General features: G+C 44.0%; 1 protein-coding gene across 2 annotated transcripts in view; it reads right to left on the reverse strand.

The window, feature by feature from the left end:
- Window positions 1-15,702, reverse strand: part of LOC141069328 (membrane-spanning 4-domains subfamily A member 4A-like) — a 111,464-nt gene that overhangs the window by 69,233 nt on the left and 26,529 nt on the right. For both annotated transcript variants that reach the window (XM_073558792.1, XM_073558793.1), the window contains exon 3: window positions 1,207-1,320. In XM_073558792.1, coding sequence (XP_073414893.1) covers window positions 1,207-1,320 — 114 coding nt within the window. The remainder of the gene's footprint in view (window positions 1-1,206; window positions 1,321-15,702) is intronic.

The raw sequence follows: 15,702 nt of genomic DNA on the forward strand, positions 1-15,702 counted from the left end.
CTCTTGAGACAGTAATTGCTGTTCCCCACCATCGTCGTATTCTAAGTGTGGCTGCTCAAATATTTAGCATTACTACACGCAATCTCCTAATGTCTCTGCTGGTGAGAGGCTAGAATTGACAAATGGAAATATAAAGAGCTTCTATGAGTGTCCGAGTGTAGGATAACTTGTCCCCTGGGACTCACCATGTTGGGAGAAAGGAGGATGAGGGTGAGGATTATGTTGTACAGACTCTTAGCTAGTGAAACTGAACCGTGTGGAATATATGGCTGGGTGTTGAATAGCAGACTGGAAGACTTATCTGCCATCCAACCAACTATCTGTTTGCATTGTGTTGGCTTCAAGATTGGTGTCCCATATCCCTATGCAAAGTGGGATAGGAAGCTAGGTCTTGTAGATGACCGTGTTTGTTGAGCTCTCACTTGCAAACTGTATGGTGTTATTTTTGAAAATACAAAATGTATCCCTGAAAATTAATTTAGTGTGAGGGCCACCTACTGGACCTCTAAAATTTTTGTCTAAGGACCCCCTGATGGCCCTCGAACACTTATGACTGGGGTACTTCCAAAACATACGAATTAAATTGATAACCCTGTTGATATGGTGTAGGAGGAGAAGGACAAGAGAAATAATAATCCATGTACCGTATACACTTTTTGGGGTGAGATGGGGTGCATGGGAATACATCAGAAAAAAAATGAATTGCCTTTATGGTCCGTTGCTGTCATTCCTATGCTACAGAATTGTAAAGTATCCGTAAAAATCGGATAGCAGACTAATGGTCGATATGGCATGCGATTTTCTTCACACACCAATCCGATTTCGGAGTCAAATCGCAGCATGGTGCAATTTCTTTCTCACTCCGAATACGCATATCTGAACACAATGCTGCCAGTTTTTTTCTCTATCATAAAACTATGAAAAAATGCAAATATTTTTACAAAATAAAAAAAAAAAAAAATTTTTGATGCTGTGAGGCTGTTGGGTTTCTTCCCCTGCTGTTGCTCTGTTGTGATTACTGTGCACTATTACTGGAAGCAACTTTGGATGGTTGAATAGTCTTATCTTTTGCACTACTTTTTATAGCATTCTTAATTACGGTACATTCAGCTCATTTTACAACTATTTAAGAATTAGAACCTTACTTACAACGATACCTGTGAAATGGATTACAAACAACTTAAATAGATGCTATATCCTACTTACAAAAATTGTTGACCAGTACTCGATTCCACTGTAGAAAGTAATACTGCCCAATGAAATAAATGGCAGGACAATTCCAAGAGCTATCTGACAGATGGCCGTGAGGATCAGCACTATCTGAAAATAAAAGAAAGAAATATAAAGGTCAAGTAACTCTTCATTGCTCAAAAGAAGTCTGCTTTTATAAAAGGTTCTCAAAGTTGAGTAATATGGTTGATGATGGATGGGTAAGTAAGGAGGGGACTCAATTAAGCTATGGTATATAATCAGTGGCCTATGGGTAATGGCTTATGAATAAAATGCCAGATTGCTTAATGTGTTCTTCTGAGCTATCATCTTTCTGTTTGTGGCACATAAGTAAATGGGAGGGGGGAAACTTTTCAAGATGGGTGGTGACCATGGTGGCCATTTTAAAGTTGGCCATTGTGGATCCAACTTTATTTTTTCCAATGGGAAGAGGGTCATGTGACACATCAAACTCATTGAGAATTTCACAAGAAAACAATGGTCTGCTTGGTTTTAACATAACTTTATTCTTTCATGAGTTATTTACCAGTTTATGACCACTTATAAAATGTGTTCAAAGTGCTGCCCATTGTGTTGGATTGTCAATGCAACCCTCTTCTCCCACTCTTAACACACTGATAGCAATACCACAGAAGAAATTCTAGTCTAAGGGGGTCAGATTCCTTGTAGGAATGCTCGGACCTGACACCCATAATGTAGTGGTGCACCATCTTGCTGGAAAAACTCAGGGAACGTGCCATCTTCAGTGCATGAAAAGGGCAACACATCATCTTGTAGCAAATTCAGATATTCCGTGGCATTGAGATTTCCATTGATGAAGAATAGCCCCACTATCTTTGTACCCCATTACCTCACCATACCATCAACTATGGGTGTCAGGTCCGAGCATTCCTACATGAACAGCTTCCTGGAAAGGGGATTGGTCATCGTGGGCAAGTTGAATGGACACCACGGTTTCTCGATCTGACCCCCTTAGACTTGTACCTTTGGGGTCATCTGAAGGCAATTGTCTATGCTGTGACGATACGAGATGTGCAGCATCTGAAACAACGGATGCTGGAAGTCTGTGCTAGCATTTCTTTTGCGGTGTTGCTCTCAGTGTGTCAGGAGTGTATTCATCAGCCAGCGCCTGTGCTGTAAATAAATAAAAAATGATGTGTGGTCTGTTCTGTTTTTGATAACCGGCGCAGGCAAAACTGACAGCTGTCGCCTGCAACTCTCAACTGTCAGCTTTATCATTGTTGGTTATCAAGAAAAGAGGGGTCCCCATGCCGTTTTTTAAATTATTTAAAAAAATAATGTTAAAAAATGATGTGGTGCCCCCCCATTTTTGACAACCAGCCAAGCTAAAGCAGACAGCTGGTATTCTAGTAAGGGGCCATGGAAAATAATAAACAACTATGATACTCACCTTATACCTAATCCACTGATTCCCTTGTCCCCCTGTAAAAAAAAGAAAAATAATAAACAATCATATCCCTCACCTGTCCAATGAGACAATTATCCATACTGTCCCACAACGATCCAGATGATTTGGATAGTGGTCACATCAATTATGCCAACGCCATCCCCCCAGCTCGAACACGTTGACAGGAACACAATCAGTCCTGCTGTGTCTAACGCTGTGCTGCCATGATAAAGTTCACCGGAGTTTAAACCTGATGAACCCATTAGTTCACAGGCTCCAGGTGTTCCAGCAGCTGGAAATTCCAGTAACCCTAAAATGTTCATCAAAGTTGCCATGAGGTTTCTGGGTATCGCAGCTGCCAGGACACCCGAGGCTGTGAACTTTGCGAACCTAAAAGGTGTGGTACAGGAGGTTACTGTGATTCATCTGGTTTGAACTCTGGTAATTTTTCTCACGGCAGCTCAGCGCTAGACACTGTAGGAGCGATTACACTCCTGTCAATATGTTTCAGCTTCAGGCAAAGAGGTCACATTACTGATGTGACCGCTATCCAAAAAATCCAGATAATCATAGGACAGTATGGATTATCTTCACATCGGACCAGTGAATGATATGTTTGCTCATTATTTTTCTTTTTTTTACCTGGGACATGGACAAAAATGGGGGACCCAACACTGTTTTTTTAAAATGTTTTATTTAAATAATAATAAAAAACTACATTGGAACCCCTCTGTTCTTGATAGCCAGCCATGAAGAAGCTGACAGCTGGGGGTTACATCCCGCAATTGTCATTTTTGCCTTCGCTCATCATTTTTTAATTTGTTTATAGCACAGGTGCTGGCTGATGAATACAACCCTCAGTGGCACCTACATTCGGCAACAGTAGGCATAGACTCATGGGAGCAGTACTCTCTCACCAGCTGACGCCCTTGCCCTGAGGTAAAATTTTTACCGCCGGTCCCAGCTGCTTGCTCACACTGTCAACTGAAAGCATGGGAACCGCAGCTGTCTGACCAGTGGTTATGATCTTACTGCTGATCAAAGCCGCTGGTGTTTCTCACCCTGTCATGCAGATAACAGCGTGGGAAAAACCCGATGTTCAGATGCCGAACCCAAACAGTAACACGGACTTCCTGGTGTCTGTGTTCGGGGTCTGTACACAAACACTAGGTGTTCAGTACGAACCCTGAACTTAACTCGTCAGGTTGACCCATCGCTATCTATGAGTAACACTGTTATTGTAATGTAAGAGAGGAAACAGTTCATTTGATGCAGTGAGTAATCGGAGACAGATTTAACAAGTTAACAAAAATGTACTAAAAAATCAATAACAGTAATACTCCACGCAGGGAGGTAGAGGCAATGGCAAAAGAATAAACAAGAAAAACGGGACACTTATCAGTTGCAGTTCTAGCAGGGGGAAAGCTGGAATATCTCCCGGTGGTGTCTCAAACGGTGCACAAAGTCTCTGGCTCTGCTGCGAAGAAACGAGTAACACTGCCGCCAGACAATGCCGAAGGATTCAGTCCTCTTGGTCTTTGGTATGCTGGAACATTGGAAACAGTCCTTTGTATAAATGTCCCAGAAATGGCGCCGGGCACAGGTTGCGAGCATGTGCACTAGTCGCAAAAATCCTTGATCTTTCGGAGTAGTCTCTAAGCTGTTGTTCCTGTATCTTGGATGAAGCAGGGGTAGTCAACGGTACGGATACAGATGTAACTCAATCGTATGAAGAGCAATCTCAAGGTCAGCACACAGAGGTATGAAAACAGAGGAGTCGTCAGTAGGAGCAGCAGAGAGGGAGTCAACCATCTCCTGTCACCTTCCCACCAAGTCTGCCCCATTCCTGTGCTCAGGTCTCCTTTTATACCCCGTGCCCCCTGCTGTCTGACAGAAAGGTCCCTCCCTCTCAGAGGACAATTTCCCCACCAACAGTGGTGACAGCCCCGATAGTTCCGGCCTTAAACGGCACCGTACAGCGCTGACTCCATCTTGTCTCACCTTCTTACACCTACATCAGAAACGAGTCGTAGATTCTCAAGACCTTCAGAGTTGTGATATGGCAACCCTCTCAATCCCCCTGGGTTTAAGCTCAGCACTGTAGTAGTAGTTACTGAATTAGCTAACTCTGCATAACATTATCTACGTTACCTTAAAGAAGATCATTCTGATTTCTGCAGACCTCAGTGTAGGAATTTCAGCTTTGACAGGCTCCAGCACATCATATTTCTAGAAGCAAATTAAACCTCAGGTCTAAACATCTAGTGGTCTACTTGTGGATCCAATAGAATTCAAACTCAATCTTCCCCTTTTGATGCCAAATTTAGCTTTTTATTCACACCTCATTACTTCTTCCAGACAAAATGCACTGGTGTCAACTAATACTTTGTCCCTCTTTAGGATCAGTCGCTTTTTTAGCCTATGTAAGCATCACAACTTTTACGCTATGACTAACAGCTAGGTTAAGGTTTATTCTGTAGCCTGCCATGGCAAATCGAAAGACGCCACAACTGTCACGGGGTTACCACGACAATGGGGAGCCAGAATACGGCAGCGTCTGATTGCTCCTACTCTGGCTCTCAGAAGAAGCACTTCTCCTTCCTTTTAAATGGGTTTATTTATTCTGGCAGAACAGGGGTTAATCGGCCATGTTGAAAATCGCAGTGCTCAGTTAGCCATTCCTTTTATAATCTGGGCTCTGTTACAAATTCTCCTCAGAGCTAGCATTTGTTGAATGGCTATCGTTGGGAGAGGAGCACATATGAGAAGGAGAGTTGAAGGAGTTATTAATGAATTTTGCTTGGTTTGTGTACATGGTAATTAGAGAAGGGAGATCAGTAAAATGCTCAGGTGCTTGTTGCTCAGGTCGAGCTTATAGAAATACTCGGGTCCTTGACCCGAGCAACGAGCCCAATGTTAGTTTATGGGAAATTTGAGCATTTTTGCCACGGCCCCCCCCGGGAGTCTATTTAGGGTCTAAAAACGTCGGAAATCAAGGGAAACAGTGCTCAAATGACATGGGAACATCAAGAGGAAGACCCCTGGAAGCATTTCTGACTCCCAGGTCACTGCTGTGAACAATGTTGTCAGAGTTTTACGCCACTTTTACAGGCGCACAATAACACATACAAAAACAAAACCAAAATGGATTTTCCTGGGAAATATGTTTAGGAACATCCTTTCCAGGCTAATGATTTGTATGTAAGGCAAAATAAATAGCCAAAAACAGAAATGTTCCTCCACCACTTGGGCTATGTTCACATGTAGCATTTTTGATGCGTTTTTCAATTTTAGCATAGCTTTCAACCAAGGCAAATATCATTTTAACATTTTATCTGGCCATGTGGTGTGTGACACATCATCAGACACATCCTGTTTCATTTATGAAGGAGGGACTCTAAAAGTCACAAAACCTATTTTTATAGGGTCACTAGGCAGCCTTTACTATTCTTAAAGACTAGCAGTCAGTCCTTGGTGCTCACTATTCTTAGAGAGCCATCAGCCGACTATGCTTTGTTGTTTCCATTATTAAACAGTGGGTCTCCTATACTGCTATTGCCTATGTATTGAATGCAAGGCCTGTCCCAAAATATGGATGCACCCCAATAACCCTTTGAACAGATGTCCTGGATGGCCACATGAAACCAAAATTCCCTTTATTACTCATTTGGTACTCCCATACTGTTTGCCTATGTATTAAATGCAACGCCTACTCTGCCCCAAAGTTACACACACCACAATAACCCTTTGAACAGACGTCCTGGATGGCCACATAAAACAAAAGTTCCCATTATTACTCATTTGGTACTCCCATACTGTTTGCCCATGAAGTGAATGCAAGGCCTGCTCTAAATTTGGACGCACCCCAATAACCATTTGAACAGGCGTCCTGGATGGCCACATGAAACCAAAATTCCTATTATTATCAATTTGGTGCTCCCATATCGTTTGCCTATGCAGTGAATTGCATTGGAGAATTGCAATGTTGAGCCTGAAGAATCAGCAGTGGAGCATTTCAGTGTTGAGCCTGAAGAACCTGCATTGGAGTATGTCAATTTTGAGCCTGAAGACCCGGAAGTGGAGAATTGCATTGTTGAAGCTGACCAACCCCTATAGTTCCCATTATTAGGAAGTGGGTCTCCCATACTGCTTGCCTATGCAGTGAATGCAAGACCTGCCCAAAATTTGGACGCACCTCAATACCCCTAGGAAGAGATGTGGAGGAGGGCCTCCTAAAAATCTGTTCCCATTACAAAGGAGCGGGTCTTCTATACTTGTAATGCCCATGCAGTATGTATATGGGCTGAAAAACACTTCCCCCGGGGGGGTATACATCAACATACTATATAAAAAATTGTTGACGGGCATCATAAACACTCTTTAGAACACTAATGTGGGTGTTGCATCACGGATCACGGTCATCCTGGTGATCTAGTGGTGGATGAAGAGACGTGGAAGAGGATCTCCTAAAAATCTGTTCCCATTACAAAGGAGCGGGTCTCCTATACTTGTAATGCCCTTGCAGTAAGTGTATGGGCCGACAAACATTTCCCCCTGGGGGTATACATCAACATACTGTATAAAAAATTTGTTGATGGGCATCATTAACACCCTTTACAACTAATATGGGTGTTGTATCACGGACCACAATCACCCTGGTGATCTAGTGGTGGTGGATGATGAGGAGAAGTAGGAGGACAACAGCAAATAGGCCAAATCAGGAAGCGTGTACCCATGTGTGTGTGTGAAGAGGTGCATGGGAATAGACCTCCCAAAAAAAGACACTGGATTGGACTTTGTTTTGCTGCTATCATTCGGTGGTGTAGAGAAAAAAAAATAAATGAAGATTGTGGAATTCATTATGTGTATGGGACCAAAAGAATCTCAATTAGTCACATGGCAGATATATACAAAACCAATACACATACACATGAAGGACAAATAGTCTGGACAACGGCAATCACAAGGAATCAAAAACTGAATGGAACGGCCAGCAGTCAAAATGTCACATAAAAATCAATACTTTATTAATGATCTGTAATTGGACAAAGGTACATGGGAGGGGGGAAAAACGACTCACCAAAGGCTAGACAAAAGGCCTAGTATGTCACCCACATCAAACAGGATAACAACCCCGTATGGTCACATTAATCAGGAGTTCATACAAAGTTACCCCATAGTTGGTAAATAAAGTATACATCGGCATGATAACCGGGGGCATCAGGAACTAACTGACAGTAACGAATATATATAATAAAGAACGAATGTTCCAATTACATGGACCTACACAGGGGTTGTTATCCTGTTTGATGTGGGTGACATACTAGGCCTTTTGTCTAGCCTTTGGTGAGTCGTTTTTCCCCCCCTCCCATGTACCTTTGTCCAATTACAGATCATTAATAAAGTATTGATTTTTATGTGACATTTTGACTGCTGGCCGTTCCATTCAGTTTTTGGTGGTGTAGAGAAGTCTGGTCCAATTCAACCCTTGTTCATTTTTATAAGAGTCAGCTTGTCAGCTTTTTCAGTTGACAAGTCGATGTGCTTCTCTGTTATAATTCCACCAGCGGCACTAAATACCCATTCTGACAAAACGCTAGCAGCAGAGAAGGCTAGGGCCTCCAAGGCATAGAGTGCCAGTTCATGCCATATATCCAGCTTGGATACCAAATAATTATAAGGCACAGAGGAATCATGGAGGTCGCTGGTACGGTGAGCAAGGTACTCCGTCAGCATCTTCCAAAACTTTGAGAGTTGTAAATTATGATTTTCTCTTAGACCCCGATTGTCTGGGGATGAGACTCAGCGGGTAGGGATTATTATCTCCTTACTTAGGGAGGGTCCCCAATTCTGTAATGACAGTGATACGATGGACAGCCCCCTCCAAAAAAATGCCTCCATTCTTCAATTGTTAATTTAATGGCCAACAACTCCCAGTTACCCACATCATAATTTCTCTCAGCAGAGGAAATTTTTTTGAAAAGAAGGCACAGGGTCTTAAGTTAGTTAATGTGGTGGGCCCCTGGGACAACACAGCCCCCACTCCGACCTCAGAGGCGATCACATCTATGATAAATGGTTTAGACAAATCAGGATGAACCAGTACCGGGACAGTCATGAAACCATTTTTTAACAAAGAAAATGCTGCCACAGCTGGAGCTGACCAGTTTTTAAGATCAGCCCCCTTTCGAGTGAGATCAGTAAGGGGTTTGACCACTTGAGTGAACCCCTTGATGAATTTCCTATAGTAATTGGTGAAACCCAGAAATTGCTGAAGACCCTTGAGATCTCTGGGTTGCACCCAATCCACAATGGCCTGTACCTTCCTAGGGTCCATACAAAACCCCTCAGCGGACAGAATGACCCCTAGAAAGGACAATTCTTGAGCAAAAAATGAACACTTCTCCAGTTTGGTAAAGAGTGAGTTCTCCCTGAGCCTCTGGAGAACTGCATGAAGATGACCCATGTGACTTTGTCTATCAGAAGAATATATGAGTAGATCATCAAGATAAACTACCACAAAGCATCCAATAAAGTCAGAAAAAACATAGTTAATGAAATTCTGGAATACCGCTGGTGCGTTAGTCAAACCGAACGGCATAACCAAATTTTCAAACATACCCTCAGAGGTGAGAAACGCAGTTTTCCACTCATCCCCCTCCCGCATACGGATGAGATTGTATGCTCCCCTGAGGTCCATCTTAGAGAACCACCTGGCCCCCGATAATTGATTGTACAAATCAGGTATCAGTGGGAGAGGATAAGTGTTTCTTATGGTGATCTTATTCAGTTCTTGAAAATCGAGACATCAGTGTAAACCACCATTCTTTTTTTTTTTTTTTACAAAAAAGAACCCTGCTGCCACAGGAGAGACAGATGGCCGAATATGCCCTTTACGGAGGCTTTCAGAGATATACTGCTTCATAGAATCCTGCTCAGGGCCAGAGAGATTGTACAGACGGGCTTTGGGCAATTTGGCACCGGGAACAAGATCAACGGCACAATCGAATGGGTGGTGTGGTGGTAGAACCTCAGCCTCCTTTTCGGAGAACACATCCTCAAAGTACTGCGGAATACCCTACAGACTGAGGGAAGACATAGACACAGTAGCAAGACAATTTTCAGAACAACCAGGTCCCCATTTAACAATATCCCAGGACCCCCTGTCAATAACAGGGTTATGCCATTGCAACCAGGGAAACTCTAACACCAGGCCAGCAGGGAGGTTATCCAAAACAAAGCATGACATGTGTTCCTGGTGTAGGGCCCCCACACTGAGGGTGAATTCTTTAGAACTGAAATGGAGACCATCCTTAGTGAGAGGTGTAGAGTCAATAGCCACAATTTTTAAGGGAGTCTCCAACCTCACTGTCCCTAATCTACAGCGGGCGACGAGCTTAGAGTCAATCAGGTTCAGGGATGACCCACAGTCTACAAAAGCCAAAGTATGGAAAAAGCCGTTCTCAACATCAAGTTCCACCTTTAACAGTGTCTTTGAAAATGTAAAAAAAGGTACCTGAGAGTCTGGGTGACCGCCACGATAATCACCCAGACTCAGCCGCTTGTTAGTCGGTGGACAGGAGGGGCAGTCCTTTTTCCAATGTCCGGGATCTCCGTAGTAAAAACACAGCTTTCCATCACGTCGCCATTTCCTCTCTTTCTTCTGGGGGTCGGTGGCTCTCACCTCCATAGGTTCAGACGGAAGCAAAACATCAGGGTTAGCAGGGAACAACGGAATCCCTCGCTGTGTAACACCTCCCTCCCGCAGCCTCCGATCCATACGGATAGCTTGAGTCATAGCCTCCTCCAATGAGCTGGGAGGTGGATGGAGAGCCAGAGCATTGTTCAAGCAATCTGACAGTCCCTTCCTGAACAGACATCTCAGTGCGGAGTCATCCCAGGACACCTCAGTGGACCATTGACGGAATTCGGAGCTGTACCATTCGGCTGAGTTCTTCCCCTGAACCAGACCTATAATAGTGTCATCTGCCACCCTAGTATGGTCTGGTTCATCATAGATAAGTCCTAGGGCCTCAAAGAACCTATCTACCGACATCCGTTCAGGGACAGTAGGGGGCAGCGAGAAAGCCCAGGATTGGGGACCCTCCCTAAGTATTATCTCCTAAGTAAGGAGATAATAATCCCTACCCGCTGAGTTTCATCCCCAGATGATCGGGGTCTAAGAGAAAATCATAATTTACAACTCTCCCTGAATATGCAAAATTTATCTTTTTCGCCAGAAAACGAGTCAGGAAGTTTAACCGAAGGTTCAGGAGGGTGCAAAATAAAAATCTACAGAGTCACCTGGTAGACTAACAATATGAGAGGTGTTTCCCTGCATGGTCTTAAAAGTCTCAGTCAGTTTTTTCTGTAAGTGGGTATGAGACATGACAAGGGACTGATGTCTCACAGAAAAATCCGGCACCTTTTGCAGCAAACTGGACACTTGATCTGCCAAGTTATGCAGCAGATCAATGACCAGAGAAAAAAAAAGTGCAAAATCCCATTTAAGGCTGTGTGCCCACGTTGCGTTTTTTTAAGCGTTTCTGCAGCGTTTTTGGCTTTTTGTGCCTATGCATGCGTTTTTAAACGCTCAGGAATCACTTAGCAGCTAAAAACGCAGCATGCTCATTAATTTCCACATTGCTGAGCATTTTTAGCCTTTTCCGATGTTCCCAGAAAATGCGCGGAAAAAAACGCGTCAAACGTGCGTCTTTTGTGCAAAAAACGTGCAAGAAACGCATGTTTTCTGGGAAGGGGATCAGTTTCCTGAGCGTTTAAAAACGCTAACGTGGGCACATAGCCTAAATGTATAGGTTAGTGATAATGAAGTGAAACCTCCACCAGGGGGAGCTGGTGAGGGAAGAGAGGTTACACACTATGATTAGCAACACAGAGCAACCACACAGGTGTCACAGGTAACAAGAGAATGGTCAGATGAACCGAGTCAGAAATGATCAGGAGCAGACGTGCCAGAAGTAGCAGCAATAGACATAGTCAAAATATCAAGCCGAGGGTCAGAAAGCCAAACATGAGCAGGGGGTCCAAAAACGTGAGGCGAAAGACGTAGTCCGGGCACAAGCCGTGGAATAAAAAGCCAGACAGAGAATGTAGCAGCAGAGGCGAATACCAAGAGACGGGGTCAGAGATCAGTCCGGGTCATACACGTGGATACAAATCAAAGGCAGGAGGATCATCAAGGTACAAGGGTCAGAGGCTCTAAACTGGAAGCTTGAGCTATCACTAACACTGGTCAGCAGGCTGTGGCAGACTAAAATAGCCCAGCTAGCTCCAGAACGAGGCCGAGGAGATTAACTCCTGCATAACCAGTCCAGAGTGAAGACAGCAGAAAATAAACTCCGGACTGGACCATGACACTCAGGCCATCCAAGCTGAACAGACGGTATGACAGTTGTGCTTGTAGTACCATCTATAGCTCTTGAAACAAGCTCCTGTTCTTCCTCCACTGTCACCCAAGCCACGTTGGGATGAATTGTGGCTGGGCTGTGTGTAATCACCCTTGCATGGTTCCTAACTTCATCTCCTCAATGCATCCTCTTTGATTGTGAGCAGAGAGCGTTTCATAACACAGAGAAGCGGGATGGTGATGCTAATTATGGCATCATCGCCACTCACCATCTTCGTAGAGTCCTCAAACTTTTGGAGGATGGTACATATGTCTGACATCCATGTCCACTCCTGAGGTCTTATGTGTGGAGTCTGACCTGAATACCGATGGCCTTGTTGATGCTGGTAGTCAATAACTGCCCTCTTCGGCTGACAAATCCTTTCCAACATATGCATTGTAGAGTTCCAATATGTGGAGACATCACAAAACAGTCGGTGAGCCACGCTGCTGAAGAACATCAAAGGCAGTGGAAGCTGTATTTGACTTTTTAAAACGGGCACACAGGTGGAGTACTTTGACAAGCAGGTTCGGCAGCTCTGGGTAGGTTTTGAGAAACCGTTGAACAATGAGGTTAAGCACATGGGCCAGGCTGTGTGAGCTCGCCTTGCTTCAAAGCCGCCACAAGGTTCCGGCCATTGTGACACATGACCTGACCATGCCACGCTGTAGGTTCAGCAGTGTCAGCCACAGATTTGCCTGCTCTTTCAGAGCTGTCCACAACTCTTCAGCATTGTGCGGTTTGTCACCTAAGCATATTAGCTTCAGTACAGCCTGTTGCCGCTTGCCTGAGACAGTGCTGCAGTGCTACCAGCTTGTGACTGATTTGGTCATTTCGGAGATGGAGGCTGAAAAGGAGGAAGAGGAGGAGGTGCTGGAGCTGTAGACTAGGGGGGCAACCCTGATTGGTGTAGGGCCCGCAATCCTCAGCATCGGGAGGACGTGTTCCATCCCAAGGTCAGACTGGGTCCAGGCTTCCACTATGTTAACCCAGTGTGCCTTCAGCGTGATGTACCGTCCCTGCACACAAGCTCTTGTCCACGTGTCCGTGGCTAGGTTGACTTTCTCAGTAACTGCATTGTTGAGGGCATGTATAATGTTGTGGGAAAAGTGCTTGTGTAATGAGGGGATGGTACACCGGGAGAAATAGTGGTGGCTGGGGACTGAGTACCGAGAGACAGCCGCCACCATCAGGTTGTGGAAAGCTTCCTTCTCTACGAACCTAAAAGTCACCATTTTGAGAGCAAGCAGACAAGAAATGTGTGAATTTAGTAGTGTGGCCTGTGGGGCGTTGGCTGCGTATTTGCTCTAGCATTCCAAGGACTGGGTTATAGACAACTGGACGCTGCACTGGGACAAGGACGTGGACGTGCTTGATGATGGTGCTAGTTGAGTGTGTGCAGCGACAGGTGCAGGGCAGTAGGCATCTTCGCATGCACCATGGACAGGGGATTGGCTTCATGCACAACAGCGGGAGAAGCGGTGTCACCTGCAGACACTGTTCGTGGACCCTGGGGTTGGGCCCACAAAGTCGGGTGCTTTCCTGCCATGTGCCTAATCATGCTGGTGGAGGTGAGGCTGGTAGTTTTGCTACCCCTACTGATGCTGGCATGGACAGGATAGTACGTCATAGCGATCAGTGGCGCTCACGTGGTGAGAGCCACTGATCATGGCCGGGAGTCAGCTGATTATCACAGCTGACACCCAGCACTATATGTCAGGGGCGGTCACGGACCGCCCCCGGCATGTTAACCCCTACCACACTGCGATCAAACACGATCGCAGTGTACCGGGGGTTTAGGGAAGCATCGGCAGGGAGGGGGCTCCCTCCGTGCTTCCCTGAGCCCCCGGAGCAGCGCAGCACATCGCTGGGGGGGAGCTTGTGGAGTGCCACTCTCTTATGGTATATGTGTGGTATATTGTGCTAATATTGGTCTTTATTCTGACATAGTGATTATTGTGGTATACCCATTATTTTTTGGGCCCTCTCTTCTTCCATCATCAGGAACAGCCTTGGGTCATATATATATTTTTTATGTAGGCATTACCGCACTGTAATTGTGTATCATTTTTTGAGCTCACTCAGTAGCTCTCATGATATAGGGTGAGTTTTTGTTGGCTCTATTATGAGCCTTGTGTGTTCTTTCATGTGTCATTTCATGACTTTTTAAATGTTTTTTTTTATCTATGGTGTGGTCTTTCTGTAATAAAATTGGTACATGATGTGGTGATCCCTGTTTTTGTGTGATCAGTAGCTTTTTCTACCTATTTCACAGGTCAGCGATCTGTCACATGACAGTTATGTCTCCCCTGGGACAAAGTTAAAAAAAAAGAAGTGTAAAAATAATTTATAAAAAAAATCGCTAAATAAATAAAAAAAATATTCCCTAATAAATTCATTTTTTGGAAATAAAAAACAAACAAAATAAAAGTACACATTTCGTATTGTCCATAACGACCCTCCCTATAAAACTGTCCTATTAGTTAATCCCTTTAGCGAACCCCTTAAAAAATAAAAAACAAAAATAATGCTTTATTATCATACCGCCAAACAAAAAGTGCAATAATGCGCAATCAAAAAGACGGATATAAATAACCATGGTACCGCTGAAAACGTCATCTTGTCCCGTAAAAAATGAGCTGCCATACAGCATCATCAGTGAAAAAGTAAAAAAGTTATAGCTCGCAGAATAAAGCGATGCAAAAATAATTATTTTTTTGTATAAAATTGTTTTTATTGCATAAAAGCGCCAAAACATAAAAAAAGACATAAATGAGGTATCGCTGTAATCATACTGACCCGAAGAATAAAACTGCCTTATCAATTTTACCGCACGCGGAACGGTGTAAACGCACCCCCCAAAAGAAATTCTTGAAATGCTTGTTTTTGTTCATTCTGCGTCCCAAAAATCAGAATAAAAAGCGATCAAAAAATGTCACTTGCCCAAAAATGGTACCAATAAAAACGTCAACTCGTCTCGCAAAAAATAAGACCTCACATGACTCGGTGGGTCAAAATATCGAAAAATTATAGCTCTCAATATGTGGTGATGCAAAAACTATTTTTACAATAAAAAGCGTCTTTTAGCGTATGACAGCTGCCAAACATAAAAACCGCCATAAATAGTAAATCAAACCCCCCGCTATCACCCCCTTAGTTAGGGAAAAATAATAAAATTAAAAAATGTATTTATTTCCATTTTCCCGCTAGGGTTAGGGCTGAGATTAGGGTTAGGGGTGTATTGGGGATAGAGTTGGAGTTAGAATTGGGGGGTTCCCACTATTTGGGCACATCAGGGGCTCTAAAAATGCAACATGGCATCTGATCTCAATTCAAGCCAATTCTGCGTTGAAAAAGTCAAACGGTGCTCCTTCCCTTCCAAGCTCTGCTGTGCGCCCCAACAGTGTTTTACCCCCACATATGGGGTATCAGCATACTCAGGACAAATTGCAAAACAACTTTTGGGGTCCAATTTCTCCTGTTACCCTTAAGAAAATAAAAAATGGGGGCCAAAAAAATAATTTTTGTGGAAAAAAAATGTTTTTTTATTTTCTCGCCCGGGCGTTATAAAGTTCTGTGAAGCACTTGGGGGTTCAAAGTGCTCACCACTAGTGTTGAGCTTTCCAATACCGCAAGTATCGGGTATCGGCCGATATT

This window comes from Dendrobates tinctorius, unplaced genomic scaffold (genome assembly GCF_039654945.1).
Source record: "Dendrobates tinctorius isolate UK_male_01 unplaced genomic scaffold, ASM3965494v1 ptg000258l, whole genome shotgun sequence".
Lineage (NCBI taxonomy): Eukaryota > Metazoa > Chordata > Amphibia > Anura > Dendrobatidae > Dendrobates > Dendrobates tinctorius.